The sequence below is a fragment of the Cynocephalus volans genome, chromosome 13, assembly GCF_027409185.1.
Source record: "Cynocephalus volans isolate mCynVol1 chromosome 13, mCynVol1.pri, whole genome shotgun sequence".
NCBI lineage: Eukaryota > Metazoa > Chordata > Mammalia > Dermoptera > Cynocephalidae > Cynocephalus > Cynocephalus volans.
In genome coordinates, this window is record NC_084472.1 from 18,002,790 (window position 1) to 18,025,668 (window position 22,879).

General features: G+C 34.9%; 2 protein-coding genes across 13 annotated transcripts in view; one reads left to right on the top strand and one right to left on the bottom strand.

Moving 5' to 3' along the window:
* The window catches only part of GREB1L (GREB1 like retinoic acid receptor coactivator), a 130,396-nt gene extending 124,925 nt beyond the window's left edge, over positions 1-5,471 (top strand). For all 3 annotated transcript variants that reach the window (XM_063077061.1, XM_063077062.1, XM_063077063.1), the window contains 4 exons: positions 913-1,054; positions 1,851-2,051; positions 3,921-4,059; positions 5,249-5,471. In XM_063077061.1, the coding sequence (XP_062933131.1) occupies positions 913-1,054; positions 1,851-2,051; positions 3,921-4,059; positions 5,249-5,412 (646 nt within the window). In that variant the 3' untranslated portion in view covers positions 5,413-5,471. The remainder of the gene's footprint in view (positions 1-912; positions 1,055-1,850; positions 2,052-3,920; positions 4,060-5,248) is intronic.
* Positions 5,472-10,878: 5,407 nt separating this feature from the next.
* Positions 10,879-22,879, bottom strand: part of ESCO1 (establishment of sister chromatid cohesion N-acetyltransferase 1) — a 70,938-nt gene continuing 58,937 nt past the window's right edge. For 8 of the 10 annotated variants that reach the window (XM_063077141.1, XM_063077145.1, XM_063077144.1 and 5 more), the window contains 4 exons: positions 21,081-21,170; positions 18,477-18,620; positions 16,338-16,525; positions 11,390-12,571 (listed from right to left, as the gene is read on the bottom strand). In XM_063077141.1, the coding sequence (XP_062933211.1) occupies positions 12,424-12,571; positions 16,338-16,525; positions 18,477-18,620; positions 21,081-21,170 (570 nt within the window). In that variant the 3' untranslated portion in view covers positions 11,390-12,423. Of the gene's footprint in view, positions 11,335-11,389; positions 12,572-16,337; positions 16,526-18,476; positions 18,621-21,080; positions 21,171-21,713; positions 21,838-22,879 lie in introns of those variants that run through there. The other 2 variants (XM_063077148.1, XR_010021506.1) reach the window with 2 other exon arrangements.

Consider the following 22,879-nt stretch of genomic DNA (forward strand, 5'->3'; position numbering starts at 1 on the left):
ATCTAATTGTTTCTGCCCAGCTCTAGCTTCTGTAATGTTATTCTCTGTGTGTTTAATTGAGAATCTGAGAAACTCTTTATATGCACAAGGAGAAAGGGGGCATTACAAGCCCGCCCCAAAGTGCACCCCTTCATCAAACTGACCCAGACCCTTAATAATAGGTATTATTATTAAAACTTGAAATGCTTAGAAGACATACTTTTGCCATCTCATTATTCAATAAGAACTTTAGAAAGGCACAGAAACTCTTGTTATCAACCCAAATCAGTTTGTGGACCCATAAACATACACGACTAAACCCTCATTTACCCTCATAACTCAGAAGGAAATCACTTTCCCCAAATGTTTATAAGACCCAGAGATCTGGACCCTGTAGGGAAAAGATACCAGATGGGGATGAGCAGGCTAGTCCTGGCCTTTTTTCTTGAATAAATTATGTCCATGTTCCTGAAAAATATGAAAAGTCCAAAGAAGAATGTTGGGGACCATAAAGTCCCTCTTATGTCAACCCCCGACTTTCTGGCTATTAGAATAGCTGCTTTCATGTCCATGTTTGCAATTTGGTAGATACTTCATCCTGTTTATAGCCAGAATTTTAAAACTGGGAGCAATTCTGTATTCTTGTTCTGCCAGAGTACATAGAATGTACAAGTCCTGTTTCTGCACAGGAATATCTAAAACCCTGTGGCATATCTGGGACAGAAATCACCTCACTTCCTCTTTCCATTATAATGTCTGTAATACCCCAATGAGGGGTTTTCACAGGTCAGTGTTACAAAGGCCAGCTCCAAGAGGGCAAGGGTGATTGCTTTAGGCTCTCCTATCATCTGCCACACATTTCTTTGTGTGTAGTTATCATGGTTAAGATGTGACAGGCAGTGAAAGAAACCTATCATTATGGTTATGATTTAGGTATTTCTGTGAAGATGTTGACTTTAACATGAGAACGAACAGTAGTGGCCTGCTCATCTGCCGCTTTAATAACTTCAGTCTCATGAAGAAACATGTTCAGGTTGGCGGGCAAAGGGACTTTATCATTAAACCAAAGTTTATGGTAAGTTTTACAAGCTTGATTCTACCTAAGACAATGATTTCATATGAGTATCTTTGTTATTAGGTACTGGTATTAAGCACCCCCCACCCTGATTAGAAAGTGAAGTAACACAGGGGAGTTCTTAATGTCAGATGTGCAGTCTCATTTTGGGAGTACTTGTGAACAACCAAACATAAGAAATGTAATTTTGTTGAACTATCAAAACTTAAGATTTAAGCCTGAAAGCTTTAGTTTTAAGATGGCAAACTTTACATTTTTACATACTTTGTGTAATGAGAGAAATGTAAATCAAGAATTTTGCCTAGTCCTTTGTCAGGTTTTTTTTTTTTAAAGATAGTAATACAGACCAAAACCTGTGAAGAGCGAATTCCATGGGCCTACTCTTTTCTGAGGATTTACCAGTTTCTAATCATTTACATTGCCTTTGGGTAGGCGGAGGTGGAGTGGGGTGGTGGTTTGAGACGGAATAGGATTTAACGCATACCTACCCAGCAGCACTATAAAAGGCTTCCTATTGGATCTTACAGTGTACTTGTTAAATGCAGTAACTTTCAAAGAAGCCCACTTTCCACTTTCTCTTGCCCTTACTACATGTAGCTTATGTTAAATCCTATTGTACTATGACCAAGGAAAAAAATTTCAGGACCCAAGAATGACAGACATAAACTGGAACCTAGCATCTGTCACTGTGCTATTGCTATTACTTGGGGGCTGTTAGGATGCAATCCAGTTTTTCCTTGACTGTTTCATCCAGTGACAGACATGATGTTTCCCATGATCTCGGCTCTGATTGCAGGTGTCAGAGAGCTTAGCACCCATCTTGCCCCTTCAGTACGTCTGTGCTCCTGACAGTGAACACACGCTACTGGCAGCCCCTGCACAGTTTCTCCTGGAGAAGTTCCTTCAGCACGCCTCATACAAACTCTTCCCCAAAGCCATCCGTAATTTCAAGAGTCCTGTGCTGGCCATTGACTGCTACCTTAACATTGGGCCGGAGGTAAGGGGGAGGGCAGAGGCAGGTAGTACTATGCTTATTCACATCCATCCATTTTTTCCCCTATTAGCTGTTTGAAAACTTAAATGAAGACAAAAAAGGAGCCTATGACATACTTATGCAAAGGCTCACACAACATGTGATAGCAGTTGTCCCTCCCCATACCTCTGTCACATCTACTAAATGAGCCAGTGAACACTCACAGCTTAGCTCAGATGTCAGCTCCTCTGAGAAGCCTACCTCGCTGACCTTGAGCAAAAGCAGTTGCTTGTTACCACCTGTCTTTTTATCAGACTTGATAGTAATTATGTGAATTTGCTCCATAAGATTGTGAGTTCTTGAAAGGCACACAATGTCTTAGCCACTGTTTTAGGCATATATTAGAGTACTTCAAAATGTTCATGGAAAGATTTATCTTTCAATTTTATTTTTCCATGAGCTCAACGATTACTGAACGAATGAATGGGTACCACCTGAGACCTTTATAGCTGTCACCTCTCAATTTCCCACCCCTGGACTTCTTTCTCAAGTTCCTCACCAGTTTGAGTTTTTTAGGAAAATAGCCACTTGCACCTCCAGGCTTCTATCACTAAGTTTTCCCTTGGGATTATTTTTTAAAACTTTATTCTATTTTATTCTCTTCATTAATGTATTCTTTTTGTGAAAAAAAAATTTTAAATAAAGGGTATAAAGAAGAAAAAAATCACCTGTAACAGGAACATAACATTTTGGTGTACTGAATTTTCCCTCCAGGGTTTTTTCTTTGTATGTATTGACAAAAACACACATATCCACACACACACGCATTCTTTTAACATTGAATGAAGTCCAACTGTACTCAATTTTGGAAACTAGTTTTTAAAATTTAACAGTGTAAACATTTTACATTCTCATTTTTATAGCGTTTCAATAATCCATACTGTGGGTTGGGCTATGGATTGTAGAATTTTAGAGGCAGAAGAAACTTTAAAAACCATCAGATATAAGGGTTGGCCAGTTAGCTCAGTTGGTTAGAGTGTGGTGTTAAACACCAAGCTCAAGGATTCAGATCACCGGACTGACCAGCCACCAAAAAAACAAAACAAAAAACCCATCAGATATAATACTCCTTTTTATGGTGTCTATGTAAAGTTACGAGTCTAACCCAGGTCTCCCAATTCCCCCACACTACAGTTCAGGGCTCTAGGTATTAGAAAACACAATCTCAACACTACTCCTACTAATAGCAGCTAACATTTACTGAACACTTACTAAGTAGTTTACATTATTTAATTCACAAAACAGCCTATGAAACAAGTACTATTGTTATCTGTATAGATGAGGAAACTGCTCAGTGTCACACGGCTACTAAATGGAGGAACTAGTATTTGAACCCAAGCAGACTGGCCCATGCGTTCAGCCATTCCACCGTTCTAACTCCAACCATCTTATTCATGTACTGTAATTTTTGTGATGTCTTCTGTACATGGAAGCCATATACAGCACTGTTTTAAGCTTGTTGAATTGAAAATTTAATTCTCATCAATAAGGTGGTCTAAACATTTAATCTTTCCTAGGTATGCCTTTTTGTGGAAAGTAATTTTTTTTTGTTTTTTAATATAAAGACTCAGATGGAGGGGCTTGTTATTTTTTACTACTAATTTCTCTAATAGTCCTTTATTATGAGAGAAACTTTAAACAGTTAAAACTTGGCACACTAACTAAAAGAGGTACAAAGCTCCAATAACTAACCCATTTAATTTAATAATGAAGAAAATTCATCTCCTTTACCTTACCCTGAAATAAAGAGGAAGGTACTGACTCATTCAGCTAAAGTACAGACATTCTGCTTGCTCTTGAAATGCCCATGCTGTTTCTGCTTGATGATTTCAGGTGGCCATATGCTATGTCAGCTCCAGACCCCACTCCAGCAATGTCAATTGTGAAGGGGTGTTTTTCAGTGGACTCCTCTTGTACCTCTGTGACTCTTTTGTAGGTGCTGATCTTCTCAAGAAATTTAAGTTTCTAAAAGGTAAATCAAATTTAGTATCTTGCTTGTGAATGCTATTGTTCCCACTGGACAAAATACAGAGGTGAAAGATTTTTTAAAAAGCACTTTGACACTGCTTTATTTTTTTTAAACCAGTAATTTGAATTCCTGGCTTTTAAACCAGGGCCACTGATTTCCTTAACTGGGAAGGAAAAAAAAGATCAGGCATTGTTATCCTAAGACTAAATGCAAATGAACAGCTAGATATGTGACCTTATTAAACAGGTTTTTGCCATTATTAATTTTAGAAAGGAATGATACAATATAAGAATACATAATGCTTCTCATATAATCAAGTTTTAATTGAAATCAGGTTAATAAATCTACCTATACATGTATATAACTATATACATTCTGTAGTAATTTGAATATAACATACTGCCTTGGTCAGGAATTAACTGCAACAATTTTGTATAATTGCATCCCCAGACATAAACCCTTAGTTATGATTCTGATACACAAACTAAAGTTGCTCCAAAAGGTATGTACCACAGAAAGAGTTAGATTTGCCTAAAACAACTACAGATTAAACATTACAAACAATCCTGATAAAAGGACCTTTGAGGTCAGTGAAAAAAGTGAGGTTCAGAATATCGTGTGCAGCATAACAGGGGAAACTGTGTATTTATTTATAAGTGTCATAAATGTATGTATAAAGTACCTCTGGAACAGTGGTTCTCAAGGGGGAGGGGACAATTTTGCCTTCCAGGAGACATTTGGCAATGTTTGGAGACATTTTTGGTTGTCACACTGAAGGGTGTTGCTGGCATATAGTGGGGGCAGAAGCCAGGGATGCTGCTAAACATCCTACAGGGCATAAAACAGCCCCCACAACAAAGAATTATCCAGCCCACTAGTGCTAAAGTTGAGAAACCCTGTTCTAGAGGAACACATGAGAAACATAACACTGGCTACCACAGCAGGGTGGTAGTGTGTGTGTGTGTGTGGAGGGGGGGGGGTCACTTTATACTCTTTTAAACTTTTGAACTTGTAAAACGATTTATTCAAAATAAATAATAAAATAAAAATGAACAATTCTGATAGGTTGCTTACCTATATGTTGGTTCTCAAATCTGTTAGCTTAAGGAATATAAATAGAGATATAGATGGTAAGATTCTTTATAAAACCAATCCCTGCGCCTAAGACACATTTCTGCCTTTTTTCCTGAAGGTGCTACCCTGTGTGTCATCTGTCAAGACAGAAGCTCCTTACGCCAAACAATTGTCCGCTTAGAGCTAGAGGATGAGTGGCAGTTCCGCCTCCGTGATGAGTTTCAAACTGCTAATAGCAGTGATGACAAGCCTCTCTATTTTCTTACTGGACGCCATGTATGAGCTTTCGAGGAGACCAAAAATAGCAAAGGGTTGCCTAGGTGGGGTGGGACAAACAGTTATTTGGGATTATTTTTTTTTTCTTTAAAGTACAATCACTGTGGAGCAAAGTGCAACATATTTGTCTGTTCTCCAAAGAACTCCCCAAATCTGACCTAGGTCTTTGGGGACATCAGTCTCCTTCAGTTCCAATTACAGAACCTTAAATTCAGGTAAACTCCACCCTACGCAGTTATGCAATTACTTAAGATATAGTCTGCCCACGGGATCCGGAGGAGGATGTACTTTGGAGAATGAGCATGGAGTTTGCATTGTTTTTCTACTAAACTACATTAGGAGGAAACTGACTCTCAGCATTAGCTAGCCTGAATGTGTTACATGAGAGTCACACCATTGGTGTGGAATTAACTGAAGATTAACATTTGAGGCCTAAACCCTCAGCTTCTCTTCAGTTCTGTACTTTGGTACAGTATTACTCAGGGGTCTGAAATGATAGAATGTAGAAGATATTTGTATTTAAAAAAAGAAGTAGCTTTTGTCTTTCTCTGTGAAGTGTTAGTTTAAAATTTATAATCTTATATGTATTGAAACCTTTGGCAAAATTTCCACAGGAGTTAAAAGTTTACTATTTAAACCGAACAAACAAATCAGTAAATGCAGAGCAGGCACTGTGTGCATTTATGCAGTTTCTCTGAGCTTAATTCCTTTGCTTTTCCCATTTTTTAAAAAATGTTTCCAGTCTTTAAGCACACCACATCTATGAGAATATGGAACAGTGACTAATCTTGGCCAAGAACCTGATTAAGTGGTTGAGCCAGTTAAGAAGCTTTCAGTGGTTAATCCGCACCCACCATGTTTGGTTGGAATTAAGCAGTTGGCACCAGCAAAAAGTTCTGTTGTGGAGTGAAGCTAGTTCCTTTCAGGGATTCAAGCAAAGCTTCCTGTAAAAGATACACTGTATATTAGCTGCCTTATGCTGACAACACAGAAAACTGCTGAAATGGGAACTAGAGCCATAGAGAGAGAATTGTTTTGCTTAATTTTACCCATGACATTTGTGAGGAGTAAGGAAGATTCTATCAAGACTTTCTGACTCAAAATCAGCAGGGAGTGTTGTCCAATATCAGCAGTAGAAAGCATAAGTTACTACAGATTTTCACAGAATATTTTAATCAAAAACATTTTTAGAAAATGTTCTAGAACAAACTAAGTCTACTGGAAGTTTACTCCTAAATTATTCCAGTCTTATCATTAAACATTCTCTTGAGATTAGCCCATATGTACCACTTTATCCCCATTTAAAATGGCCATCTTTACTTGAAACAATATTGTTTGTGACCTGAAACTACTGAGAGGGGCCTACTAAGCCTGCATTTACTGAGAACAAATAGTGTTAATTAACCAGCTTTATTATCTTGTGATAACAAGGAGTTTACAGCTAGTGAAAATATGGAATGTGTTTGACTGAAAATGGTTTGCAGATCTCTTGGTTTTAATATAGCTACTTAATGCTTTAAATGTCTTTTGACATGAACAATTCCTTTTAACGCCATTTTTAATTGTCCTTCAAAGAGGACCTGCCTTATATATGCTTTAAAAATACTACTTAATTTTAGTATGGCAAAATTCTTGGCAAAGAGGTATGCTTTGAAGCAGTCTGATTTAGACATGAATGTATTTCACTTGTTCTGTTTTGTTAAAAGGGCCTAATGCAGATGATATCAAGAAACCCACTGTTTGTGCAATATTCCAATAACATTTACTATATAGGGCAAATAAAATACTTGAAATAATTCTAAAACAATTATACCCGGGGCAGATGGCTTCTCAGGGTTTCTTCTGGCTTTATGACTTCATAGTCCAAAGAACAACTTTTTAAAGTAGTTACTTTAGATGCAGGTACTCCATATTAGTTAAGGCTACACTCTGAAAATTCAAATGATTATGAGCTCTTAAATACTATTTAACTCTGAGGAAGAGAAATGCCAGAATAAAGCCTAAAGATCATCACCCTAATAATGGAGAAACTTAAATTGATCTGCCTATTCTTTTCAAATCACCTTATCAGTATAATTCTTCAAAGAATGTTAGGTCCTTCTTTAAGGATAAAATTGCACAAGCACTGGACACCATGATTTGTTAGTGTATGTCTTGGTGTGTTCAGCTTTAAGCTTTGCCATCCCTTACAACACTGATGTGGGTGGTGAATGGATTCACTAGGCTCACACAGTAACTCATCCACAGACCTGATGAACCCTGGCATGTATGACAGTTCACACAGGTTAATATTGAATGTAAACTAAAAATTAGAATGAGAATTGGTGTAGTCAATTTTTTTGGCTGTAATTTATGCAATTGCTTTTTGTGATTTTTTTTAGAAAAGGGAGCATCCCTGTCTTACTTTATTACTGTAAAAAAATTTTTTAAACCAAAATTTGGTGAACTTCACTAGTCAGTCTACCTCACATTTTGTTTATGATTCTAAATTGTATTAAGTTGTGTCTACAGTATGTTCTTGTCCTTTCATTTAATTTGGTGAATGTATTAAAAATTTCTCCCACTCCCTATCCCTCCAAATTTTGGGGTTTTTTAAACTAATTTTCTGGTATGTTAAAAAAAAATGGAATGAGCTCTGGCAATGTCCAAGAAAGGCTGTAAGTCCCCATATCATAGGTTAGATGACTCTAAGATTCTACTATTCTGGCATAAAAGTCCAAGAATATGCTAAATAAATACTTGTTGAATGAAAATCTGTAGCTTGTACAAAGCAGATACACACACCCATAAAACATCTACAGACCATGCCCATTCTCATCAGATTTACACATAATTGCAGATGACTCATCTAGAATACTACTTTAGGAATATTCATACTACATCCCCAATCTTTTATCTTATAGATGGCAACTATACTCACTTTGGTGTCCTTCTCAAAAACAGAACTTTGAGTTGCTAGAACTGTGTAGTATGATACAAGATGTTACTATTAATCTCTATTTCTAAAGTCTACCTAATTTTACCAACTTTTGAGAATAACTTTGTCCCCCAAAGATGCCTTTCAGCTCTATATAAAGAACAGTAAAATAATAGAATCTGACATAAAATTCTATATAATATATATACGTATAGACATAAAAATACTCTTCTAGGCCAAAGGCCCTTAGGCCATTACCTCAGGAGAAGCAATAAATATTTCTAAGTATGATGACAGATTTAGGGGAATACAGAAACTGCCAGTGTTCCACTATATATGCCAAAACAGCTGCCTTGAAAAGATACTGTGAAACTCTGATTGTTGCACCTTCTTATTCAACTACCCAGACCTGGAACAAAATCCAGGAACAAACATACCTCAGGCTTACCTTTAGGGATGGAAACGGGCCCTGAGGTTTCCTTTGGGTCTAGGAGAATATTGCTATAACACTGAAACCCTGGCTTCACTGAAAAAACCATCAGTAAAGACAACTTCAAGAATAGCTTTCAAGGAAAATGTCAAATAATAAATTCATTGTGCTGTCAGATACTAAGCTAAAGCATCTATTTCAGTGACTGTGACGACGGATGGAATAAGTTATAAGAAAGAAAAGGCAACACCAATTAAGTTTTCTGACCACCTCATTCCATAAGTAGTTCCAATGTCTTTTATTTTATCTAGGAGAGCGGTGGGGTGGAGGGTTGCTATAAGACAGAACCCTTCTCTTTTTCTGCCAGAAGGATCAGAGGCCATGAGAAAAATGATGTATATCTGTAAGTCAATACCCCGGGAATCAACTCAGCAACCTCTACCCTAGGCAAAATATGGCTGGTCAGGAATATGGCTGTGTTCTTTTATCCAGAGGGATAAGATTCCCTAGCTGGGCAGCCATGCAAAGTAAGCAAGAACGATTTAAATCACAATGCAGGTCTATTGCACTCATTTACTGTCCTTATAATAGTCATGCCTTTCATAGATACACTAAGTTCATTCTTACATATTATAAACTAGTAAAATATTGCTTTTTATAATTCTTGCTAAATAAACTACTGTATATCCATGCAGATGAGAATAACCCATAAAATCTAATGGTTCCTGTCTATACCTGTGGTTCCTGTAATGTCTATATGATAGACATTTTTGTAAAGGACCAAAAACTAGTTGAGGTTTACTAGTAAAAAAATGTATAGGTACCTTTATAACAGTAATTATAGAATCACCCTCTTTTGAAGTTTGTGCCCTTTAGTGTATACTCACTGTGTCCACTGCTGCCTCCACCATTCCAGAGACTGCTCTTTTCCTAACATTATGTGGATTCTCTTCAGTCTTCCATTGTGGTATGACAGTGTTGACTATTCTTTGATTCTTGAAATTCTTCGTGTGGTTTCTTCCACTCTCTTCTGTCTTTCTTACCTTGCTCATGTCTTCTCAGTATTCTCTGAGACTCTTAAATGATGGTGCTCCTCACAACTCCTTCCTGCCTTCTCACTTTACAAACCCCAGGGTGATCTCTTCTAAACCTTCAAATAACTAAACTCATAAATTTATTTGCTCAGTCCAAACCTCTCTCAAAATCTAGATCCATATATCTAGCATTGTATACTAGGTAGAGATCTCCACTTAGAGATTCTACAACCACCTTAAAATCTTGACCAAAACAGAGCTCATCCTTCCCCCATCCAATCCTCCCAATCTACTTCTTCTCTATTCCAGTCTCAGTCCACCTACTCAATCATCCAAACCAAAATTCCCACTTACCCTAGATTTTTAGCTGTGATCCTTTTCCGGTCAGTTATAAACTCTTATCGATTCTTCAATTGTATCTTTTCACTGTGTATCTGTCTCTTCATCTTCATTCTTACATCACAGCTTTAGTTCAGTTTCAACATTTTTCATACAAATTGTCAGTTAATTAAGTTCCTCACTTGTAAACGTTACCTCACAGGGTTGTCATGATGATTAAATAATGCAGCACTAAACACAGGGGCTGACACATAGCAAACACTCAAATGTTAGGTATTACTAATAATACTAAGAGGAATACCTAGATTATAAAATTTATTTGAGGGGATTATGTCGTCAATATAAACATAAACTGTTTTTCCAATATTGATATCACTTAAACCAACCAATCAATATATCCTCACTACCTCCAGGTCTCCTTGAAACCACCAAGTCAAAAGTAGTCAAAGTAGCACAATATGATTTATATGGAAACTGGACCTGTACTATCAAGTTAACAGTTACTAGAGAGTTTATACCCCAAAATTTCACTCTCTTTAAAAAAAATCTTGGTATCTATTAGGCAAATAATGAGACCAGGGATGACCAGAAGAGTCTCAAACCCAATGAGAAATGGTAGTGTCAAAAGACAGACTATCATAATGAGTCGGGAGGAATATTTACACAGCCTCACCATTCTACCCATACAAAGAATATAGAGTCTTATACCACTTTATAAATAATAATTTTAAAAACCACAAATCTAGAGGGGGATAAAATGTATAGTTGTTAATCTTAATTTAAGGCCCTAAAGTTTAGCCAGTTGTCAATGGAGATATGATCATTACAGCTCATTAAAATAATGAGCTAAACCATCATGGTACATCATTCTTGGGTTCCTGTAATGTCTAAATGATAAGACATTTTTATAAATATTTCTTTATTTCTATGAAAGATCAGAAAAGTACCATGTTATTAAGTTGAACCATAGTGGTACTTCACTCTTGGACTGTGGTCCTTTATTTCTTTGAGAAATCAGAAAAGTACCATGTTATTAAATTATACAGTACCAAGTACCATGTTATTAATAAATCAGAAAGGATTTTGCCTTTTGGAGATAAAGTTCAGCTGATTTGCTGCTGACATGATTCTTTGGAAAACTGGTGAAAACTGCCTTTAAGAAGCCAGTGTTTTAATCATATTTCAAGGTATCAGACCTAAGAAGCTCCCTGAAAAAAACACAAATGACAACACACTGTTATCTTAGTACATTTATCACATAGAAAAAGCTAACAAGTATTTTATTATTTTATTCTACAATATATACAGGTCATAAAAGGCCACAGCAGTTTTTCAACATATAAACCCTTTAAAAGTAGAGGGCACTATGAAGGATAGACAAGTATCAAAATGAAGTCCCGTAATGAGGGCATATACTCAGTGCAGTATTTCTGAGGAATAACAAAGCAGATACCAAGTCATCCAAATTTGGCTTGCAATTATTCCAGAGGTTTTATAAAACTTTTTGAGATTTGTTAACTGTTTAGGTGTGCCAAGTGGCCATTTACTACAAAAATTGAAACCAGAATGAAAGAATAATGAATTTAAAGGGCACGCTTCCTAATTTTAGTGATTTATAGGTCTCCGGGAAAGAAAGCCTCAATTCTTTACTACCTTCCACTTCTTCCTGCCATCAAAGATAGGAAAGAGAGAAATGGAAGAAAAAACTCATTATTCCCAATTCTTTCTGCTTAGTTGAAGTTTTCATTTTCATTAGGGGTTTCTTCAAAGTATACATCAGGCCTTTTAAGAATTAGCTTCGAATTCCTAAACACATAATATTACATCCTCCTTGAATGATAACTCAAAAACATTGGTTTCTACTCTGTGAAAATACAATCTTTAAACCTATAACTGGTATCAGCAGATCAATATAAAAAAATACAGTACCAAGCTACACTGGTATATTTCCATATTAAGAACTTCAAAATATACTTATCACTGAGACCATAGTCCTTGCATTAGTTTTCAGTCCACTATGAACAATTATCTGCTGCATGTAAACATGTCTAAATAACTATAGATAAAATACATCAATCATAAATTTCTGTAAAAGATAATAAAATATCTTCTTTAAAAAACAAAACAATAATAAGGTATTACTGCATTGTTTCCAATTTTATGAAAATGGAACAACCATAGGTTGTTGCCAGTCCTGAGTTCATTGTAATAAAAATGGCCCTAGTTCCTGGTTAAAATCAGCAACCAATCCATTCTCTTCATTTGATGTCTTCTAGTACTGCAGGCAAGAATTTGTTTTAGATGTTATTCTGTCCATTAATAAAATTATATACCAGAAACTGACCAGTGCCACAGTACTGTGTTGCAAACAGTTTTCCATCAGGAGTGGGATCTGAGAAAGCAATTTCTTCTTTACTCAAATATGAGCCATATATAAAGTTACTCCTATTAAAAAAAAGGGTGGGGGGAGAATGTGGGAGGTTAAAAAAGTTAGTATTTCTAATCATTGAAACTGGAAAAACCTGTCAAATACAACTTGACTAGAAAGAATTTAGGTAATGCTATATGTTCTAAAAATTGTTGAAAATAACTGCTCATCTAAAATGTTATAACAAGGTTAAAAATTTTTAAATAAACGCAACAATGTAAAAATGTTTACCCAGCATCTTTTCAGGATAAAAATACTCAACAAGTCACAGTACAAAGAACTTCAACCTGATCAAAGGCATCAAGAAACATCTGAGTTAATCGCAAAAGAATGAAAACTGTTCCTTGAAGATTGTGAACAAAGAGGTAAGGCTGCTCCTGCCTCTTCTATTCATTATTGTACTGGTTCCAGCCAGGGCAATTAGATGAGGAAAAGAAATAAAAATCACCCAGATTGGAAAGAATGAAGTAAAAACTACCTCCTTTGCAGATGACATGATCTTGAACATTAATAAATCCTAAGGAATTCACGAAAAAACTTATAAGACCTAATAAATGAGTTTGGCAAAGATGCATATTTAATATTGATATTCATAAATCAGTTGTATTCCTATACACTTGTAATAAACAATCCAAAAATGAAATTTAGAAAAAAATTCTATTTACAATAACATCAAAAAGAATAAAATACTTAGGAATAAACATAAAAGAATTATAAAACCTGTAAACTGAGAACTATAAAAAATTGTGGAAATAAATTAAAGACCTAATAAACAGAAAAACATGCCATGTTTATTAGTCAGAAGACTGAATATTGTTAAAATGGCATTACTGTACACATTGATCTACAGCTGGCTTCTTTGCAGAAACTGACAAGCTGATCCTAAAATTCACATGGAAATACAAGGCATGCCAAATAGCCAAAACAATCTTTAAAAAGAACAAAGTTGGAGGGGTCACCATTCCTTATTTCAAAACATGCTACAAAGCTACAGTATACAAAATAGTGTAGTATTGGCATAAGAATAGATATATAGACAAATGTAACAGAATTGAGAGTCAAAAATAAACCCTCACATTTATGGTCAATGATTTTTGACAAGCATGCCAAGACCATTCAGTGGGAAAGAGCAGTCCTTTTAACAAATGGTGCTGGGAAAACTGGATATCCACATGCAAAAGAAACAATACCCCCATGTAATATCCTACCTCACATTACAAAAATTAATTCAAAATAAAGACTAAATGTAAAAACTAAAACTATGAACTCTTAGAAGAAAACATAGGCATGAATCTTTGTGGCCTTAGATTAGGCAATGGCTTCTTAAATATGACACCAAAAACAGAAGTGACAAAAGAAAAATATACAGAAATTGTACTTCATCAAAACGAAAAACTTTTGTGCTTCAATAACACCATCAAGAAGACGAAAAGACAAGGCCCGTGGCTCACTTGGGAGAGTGTGGTGTTGATAACACCAAAGGCCACAGGTTCAGATCCCTATATAGGGATGGACGGTTAGCTCACTTGGGAGAGCGTGGTGCTGACAACACCAAGGGTTAAGATCCCCTTACCGGTCATCTTTAAAAAAAAAAAAAAGAAAAAGATAAAAAGACAACCACACAAAGGTAAAAAATATTTGCAAATCACATATATGACAATGGACTTGTATCCAGAATACATAAAGAGCTATTATAACTATGAGGAAAAGATAAATAAACCAATTTTAAAATCGACATAGTATGTGAATAGGCATTTCTCTAAAGAAGATATACAAGTGGCCAATAAGCACATAAAAAGATGCTCATTAATCATTAGAAAAATGCAATCAAAACCACAATGAACTAAGAGTTCACACCCACTAGGATGGCTAAAATAAAAAACAACAACAAGCACTGAAGATAATGTGGAGATATTACAACCCTCATATACTCATACTGCTAGTGGGACTGTAAAACGATGCAGCCAATGTGGAAAACAGTTTGGCAGTTCATCAAAATGTTAAACGTACAGTTACCACACAGCTGAAACATTCTACTCCAAGGTATATACCGAAGAGAAATAAAAACATCGATTTGCACAAAAATTTGTACATGCAGGCTCATAGCAGCGTTATTCATAATAGCCAACCTGTGTTAATCTAAATGTCTATCAGCTGATGAATGGATAAACAAAATGTGGTATACCTACATAGTGTTATATTATTTGGCAGTTAAAAAAAAAAAAAGGGACACACTGATACATGCTACAACATAGATGATCCTTGAAAACATTATGCTAAGTGGAAGAAAAACAGTCACAAAAGGTTTTATGCTGTAGGATTCCATTTATATGCAACATTCAGAATAGGTGAATCCACTGAGACGGAAAGAAAATTGGTCATTGCTGGGGCTGGGAATAAGGAGGAAATGGGGATTCACTGCTAAAGGGGATGGTTTTTTTTTGTGGTGCGGGGGATGGAAATGTCTTGAAATTAGATAGTGGTGCTGGTTGCATAGCCTTCTGAATACACTAAAACCTACTTAATGATAAACTTTAAAAAGATGAATTTTATGGCATATAATTATACCTTAATAAAGCTATTATTAAAATTTTTTAAAAACATTTAGAAAGTATACTGCCTACTAGTAAAATCTTCATGTTGTAACCTTAACAAGGAATGCTGGACTCTAATAACAGGAAGACATACTATATAGGAAGAAATAGTAAATTTAAAAAGTAGAAACTGTGTTTCAACAAGCTTATATAGGCAATTTCACTATTACAAAGAACAAACACAACTACTATACTGTTTTTTGTTGTTGTTTTTAATAAACTAGAACCATCTTGTAGTTATCACAAGATTTAAAGAAGAGGCAATAACCCTCATTTAGGACTATGATTTGATCAGTTAATTTTCCATATTAGTTCTGAAAGAGCTAAAAACAGACCTGACTCTTGTCATAAAAAAGGTGGACAGATCTGAACTCTTCTGCATCATTACTAATTGATAAAATAAGGGGAACAGATCAGATATACATTAAGATACTGAGATTCTTAGAACAATGGATTATTTTGAAAGCTATATTCACAGATAACAGCACACAAGAATTCTATGAATAAACAAAAATAGACTGACCTAAAAACCTTTTTTGAATGATTAATTTTAACCTCCTCCATTAATCCTTTATCAAAGATGCTTTATAGAACAAAAAACAAAACATAGGATTTTTGTCTGAGTCTCCCCTCGATGTCTTTGATAAACGATCAAGTGACAAAAGAAGAAAATCTGGGCTGGCCAGTTAATTCAGTTGGTTAGAGTGTGGTGCTGATAATGCAAGGTCCAGGGTTCGATCCCTGTACCAGCCAGCCACCAGAAAAAAAAAAGAAGAAGAAAAACTAATAAGAGACTTACATAGTTTACAAATAATATTCTTAAATTAAGACAAATTTCTCTAAAAGCTAAACTCCCAAGAAACTTTCTACATTTCTTCAGTTATGTTTAAAATTCTCCAGCATCGAACACAGCTTGAAATAAGTGGGTTATTTTGACCTAACATCATTACTTACAAATAAATAAGTCAAAATGGTTTAATAATATTTAACCTACAGTGCTTTCTTCCTCCTCAGATTAACTTCACTTAAAAAGTACTTACAGATCCAATACACTGATAATCATGCAAAATTTATAATTAATACAAATTAAGGTTATACATTTATGATTAATTAAATGTCAACTTTATACTAAAACTCTGCTTAAATCTTAACGTACTAAAAATGATTTGAAGTATTACATTCAAGTTACCTTAGGCATTCAATCATGCGAGAAGCAATTTTCTTCCGACGCATCATGCTGAATACCCATATTCGACTGATCCCACAGATTGCAGGCTCTGGCAGTGTTGAGCAGCACCAGGCTTTCTGCCTTTCAAATCTGACTTTTTCTTCCTCTGATCTGATAACTGGAAGTTTTTCTTCTATAACTCTGTAGCCCTGCCGGTGTCAAAGTCGGGGGGAAATTTTTAAAGTGAGACTATTAATTAGCAATCGTTTAGTATTGATCTTGTTGATGAGGTCACTACATTTGTCTGGCTTCTTAACAAACTATGGGGACCACTCTCACTTTTAGGAAACAAACTAACCTGTATCTACATTCTGTTCTAATTCACTTACTTGTTATGTAACCATGAGAGGAAATCACTTAATTTCTATAAACTTTGGGTTCCTCACTCATAAATTGGGCATATCTATCATGTCTCATTTTGAGATTAAATAAGGCAATATACACAAGGCATTTTGCCATCGTGAGAGGCCCATAACTGGAACTGAATGTTAGTTCTCTCCACCTCCCACAATCTAAGGACCAGCAAACGTACATGTTAAGGTCTCAGCAATAATAACTATTCCTGTGATTGCTGCCATAGTTCTAAGGTTCACAGCTGTGTAAAAACTAGGAATAGGGATGGCAGAGAAATCAAGAATTTAGAAAGGCCCTTTCCCCACACTCAGATCTCTTAAAAAAAAAAAAGTACTTTAAAAAACGTAAATCTCCTCTACCAGTCTAACTGCCAAAAAAGACATGACCAGACTTCGGATAGGACAGGGTATAAAACTTAAGCAATAAGACAACACTATTAATAGCTAACAAAAACAACCCAAACAAACATTATGTAGTTATCTTCTAGTTTAAACACTGCTACAAGTCATTTTTGGAATGAGGTGGAATAGAAATTTAAAAACACAACAGTTTAATTTGAGTAAAATTAACTCAATCACAGTATGGCAAAATTCTATGAGTTATTTTAAAGCAACTATTTAAACCAATTTTGTTATTACAGCAAGAATCATAAGAACTACACAATTTCAGGCTGAATTGTTAAACATGTAGCTTAACATACAGAAATAAATTCATGTAGACTTGTTTTGATTTTTACTTTATTAGAAAGTTTTATGGTAAGGGCCGAGCCCGTGGCGCACTCGGTAGAGTGCTGCGCTGGGAGCGCAGCAACGCTCCCGCCGTGGGTTCGGATCCTATATAGGAATGACCGGTGCACTCACTGGCTGAGTGCCGGTCACGAAAAAACGACAAAAAAAAAAAAAAAAAGAAAGTTTTATGGTAAAGCATACATTTGAAGGCACCTATAACTGTGCTAAAAGATATCAACTGAACAGAGACACATACAATGTACTGAATTCATGAGGGAGAATTCAGCTAAAAAAAAACACAGAATTAAAGTATGCCTCAAAGTGAGCATGATTAGGGAGACCAGAAACTTCTGTTCTCTTAGGTTGGTCTCAATTACTACATAACACTCATAATGTGAACATATCTTTACTGTGATTCTATCTTTTGTTTTTTGTACAATTTGGCTCCTAAACACATGCCAACTACTCACCTAGAGCTCAATCAAAGAAGTGATCTATTCTAGGGGTGGGCAAACCTTCTATAAATGCCCAGATAGTAAGTATTTTAGGCACTGCAGCCTAAAATTGCAACTACTATATTGCAACTACTTAACCCTGCCTTTGCAGTATGAAAGCAGTCATAAACAAATGTGCAAGCAAATGGGTATGGCTGTTACAAGAAAATTTTAGTTACAAAAGCGAGCTGGTTTTTGCCTGCTATAGAGTTTGCCTACCCTTGATTTATTCCAGTGCTGGAGGGACTAATTGAGAAAGACATTACATTATTATTCAATAAGGAAACTTACTGAAGAAACTTCAACAGTACTTTTGATTCTACAGAATTTTTATGTCTTGAGAAACTGATTCCCATACAAGATACAACTTCACTATGATAAAGAATCATACACAAGAATTCTTAAATTCACACTCTTCCTTATACAAAATGTAGACAAATTTATTAGGATTATGTTATTCAAGATTACACAGTAAACTCATTCAACACCAAACTACTAATGAGTACTCTTTGAAAACCACTTACCCACTGGATATGTTCTGCAATTAGGCAGCCAACTACTTTTTTGTCATTAGAAATAAAGAGAAGTGTTTTAGTTCTGGAATAGCACATTAGTGGAGCCTGTTGGAAACCTAAATCATTATCAACCATCTCTCTAATCTCGTCAACCTGCCAAATAAAAGCACAATAATGTTTTTTAACAATGAAAAGGCATTTTTATATATAAAACCATACTATTTCAGTTCAATAAGTTCAGTACATCATTCCAAGCAGGACATCTTCTAAAGAGTTCTTTTGATTGACTATACTGATCAGTAACTGGTTTTAAGTTCTATGGACCACTTTGCAAAATGACAGAACTGGAAAGTGATGCCAAGCCCAGCAGCCTAGGGAACAAGAACGGTGAGAGCTCCTACAATAGGTTAATAAGAACATTAAGGCTTCCAATTAGAAGCATCACAGACTTGCAAATTGGAGAGAACTTCGCTGGAATCCTAGCTAAGCAAGTCACTTTTCTTCCTGAGCCTTAATCAGCACTCGCACTCTCATCAGTAAAATAGAAGTGAGGACAGAAGAAAGAAACTCATGTTACTTCCTATCAACCACTTATGAGCCAGACATTATGCAAAGCATTTTACAAATATTATCTCATTTAAATCCAACATCTCTTGGAGGTTTATGGTTCCTCACTTTACAGATGGAAGAAATAAAATTCAAAAGTTAAGTTATTTTCCCATGTCAGATAATAGACATCTAGTAAATCAAGGAGTAAGGATTTGAATCCAAAATGTTAATATGGCATCAAACCGTGCTTCTTCCAGTTTACCTCCTAGAACTAGTCAAGGTCAAACATAAGCTTAAATTTTATAAGCACTCAAAGTAAGAATTTTGCAGTCACTTGAACATTAGTTCCTTCCCAGTTAAAAATATTGCAAATATTCAGTGCAATAAACATTCATTTGTGTTACTAATTTTAAAATGCAAATAATCCCTAAGAGGGTTAAGCACTCTTACCTCTGGCATGCAGAATGCCATGCTGCACCTCCCTTATTCAGTGATGAAAACTCAAGTCCTCCTAATCCTGAGACAGTATCCTACAATACAACTCCTGATTCAGTTCCTAAGGGCAAGTGACCCACAATTCACTAGATTTTAATTTTTAACCTATTATGGGTTATTAACTAGTAAAATACTGAATTGTAGGTTACCAAGATTTTGCCCTGAGAAACTAAAATGAGGAAACTGGCATTTACTGAGGATTCTTAGTAGGAAAAATCTGGCTACCACATATAGTAGTGTAGTAAAGCTCCCACTACTGTGCATGTCCAAATGATTATATAGTTGGGATTTCCAAAATTCCATAATTTAATTTTCATGTAGTCAATCACTGATCCAACTTTAATTCAACAAGTATTTATTTTGGTGCAAAGATTAATGTCTCAAATACAAGACAGTTTGGGCATGTTTATGTGTCATTCTAAATGCTACTGTCTATACTGTTAGGCAGTGGTAGTACAAGGGCTTATTTCGGTATCTGGGATTGTCCAGTCAGATATGCAGGGCATCTGAAAAGTCAGGAACCACAGGATAAACATATTTTGGAACTCAGGATAAACATATTTTAACATTACAGAATGTTTGCACCTATTATTTGAAAATGTAGCTAAGTGTTTTCCTTCAGCCTCCTTTTCGGGTGAAGTATTCCTAAATTTTCTAAAGAGGTCCGACTGTCAACCTAAGTAAACTATTTTCCATGTGTTTCCACACATTTTGGACACATTCTAGTGTAATTATTCAAGTTTTTCAGATAAACAGTTGGACTCATTGCTTATGTTATGAGGTACTTCTGCTGAAAAAGCATCCAGAAGTTGAAGAAAAACATACTGAGTTTAAGTATATTATCCGGTTCCTGACTTTTAAGATACACTACGAAAGTACTTCAAAAAGTCCACGGATTCTTGTCATCTTTTAATTCTACTTTTTCATGAACTTTTTGAAGTGCCCCTGTGACAAAATGGTTCCAGACTTCATTCTCTCTCTGGTTCATTTCTCAACATAGTAAACTCTCTGAATCCTCAAAGTATGGAACTCTAAGTTGGACTAAGACCTGGCTCACACTAGATAAAAGGAACTTTTCTTTATCTTTCTACATTGTATTTCTAAGTCCAGATACATCTTTTTTTCTCTTAAAAATATTATATGATTACTTCATGTTTAATTTCAGGTTTATTATGACCTACTGCTAAATCCCCTGCTGTGATAAGCTTTTATTTAGAAATTTATTCTTAGAGTAAAACTTCACATTTTATTAATTTTAATTTTCTAAGTTATTATGACTCAACTTTTAGTTTTAATTCTACTTCTTGAAATCACTTACTTGGCATTCTATTTTATCACTCAAATTAGTAATAATACTGGACAGTAATCAATTCACTTAAAACTCATTTCACATATTCTGTACACACTACAAAGTTTGGCATAATTTTTCAATTGGGTTATATTCTTTAAATGCTTGTTTCTTTTCTTCAGAATTGGTGTTTAAATGTACTATGCCAGCAATGTGCTATACTCTTAAAGTTCACTGTAAAATGATTATTCATTCTATGTGAAATTTCACTAGAAATATACCTTTTTCAGGGCATACTTTGGGTCTTCAGGAAGAACCATTATAATCCTACCATCAGGGTATTCAGCCAGAATTCGTTCTTTTTTCCAGCCCTAGACATAAAAAAAGAACGAATTTTATATATCATATTTTATTCATCATATCCTCATACAAGAGGAAAGGTACATCAATTTGTCTAAAAATTGCAAACATGAAAAAATATATGCTCATTAATGTTTAACTAATAAGGCATGATAAATCAGCTATTTTGTTAAGCATACAGTAGCTACAATGCAAGCTAATTTCTCTCTACTACTCATTCAGGTATATCTAGTACCACAAAAATATTTCTAATTTATCATCTCCCATTTTAAATTAATTTCAAAATCACACACCAAAAGCAAGCCCCTTAAAGTCAGTGATTCCCAGAACCTAAAAGGGTAATTCTCCCAGATTCTTGCTCTTAAATTTCTTTGGAACATGGTTACCTCCACAAACAAACACTCATAGTTTTATGTCTGGCATGCCAAAGACCTCCAGGAGGTTTTAAATGAACTGATTTGCATGCAGTAGCCCAGTATGAAAGGAATAGTTTTTATTCTTATTGATCACAACTATCAAAGCCACAAGAAGGAGACTATAAAAAATATAACTACCTTCTAAGAATCTAATAGGGAAGGAGAGGCTACGTTGTGTGTATCTGAAGTTAAACATACTCAAAAAAAGAGAGGTAATAAACTCTTCTTCAGATCCACACTCGTGGTGATTAATGAGCAGAACCTGCATGAAAAAAAACAAAACAAAAGCCACTTAAATCTAGTAAGATGGGACTGAACCATAGGTTAAAACTAGGAGCTTTGAAGTTCAAAATAAGTACAGAAGGAATGAGCTTAACTATTTGTTCCATTTGTCTTACCCAACCAACTTTAGGTAAAAAGGCCTTTGCAGAAGCAATTCGTACTTCTGTTAGAGAAAACCATCATCTTTTTTTCTGATATCTGTTTCTTGTAAGAACACAAAAGCTCAATGAAACCAAGCAAAAGGCAACTATTTATACATTTAAAAAAAATATATATATATATATACACACACATATACATATATATATATATATATCATGACAAGTCTAAGCAGCAGTTGGTTTTCTTAATCTTGAATGGGTTTTTTAGGGGGAAGCAGAATCTTAGAGACAAGAATTCTAGTAACAAGCTGGGTATATGTAACAATTTAGATTAAAATATTTAAAATCCAAAATTTGTTTACAAACTAGAACATCTAAAGAAAAAATAAAATTTAGGTGATTAAAAAACTAAATCTGCATCATATGCAGATCTAAATAGGGGTAAACAATTTTTAAAAGGCATAAAAGATATCACCTCTTTGAAAACAAATTTATATTAATGTGACTTTTAGAAAAAGCTTTTAAATGAACCTATTTTCCATAAAATGAAAATGGAGACTTTTCACTTAAAAAAAAAAAATCAAACTACAAATTCAATGAAGAACTAGAAATTTGAGTAAGCTCAAGTTTTAAGAAAGCCATACTTCCTGAACTGAATTATCTGAAGACAATTCCATAAAGAATTTTCCTATTGTCTTTAAAAACACTAATATTGGCCTCATGTCATTATATTGCATCATAGGCATTAAACAGATTATTTTGCTTTATTAACTTTTTAGTACAAAACTTTACCTTGAAACAACTTGAGACTTGCATGTTCATGCAGAAAATTCTGTCACAATTGAATCTGATATAAATGTTGTTTTAAATATTTTTTTTCATACGAAATAAACGCCTTTACATCTAAGAAGCATGAATTGT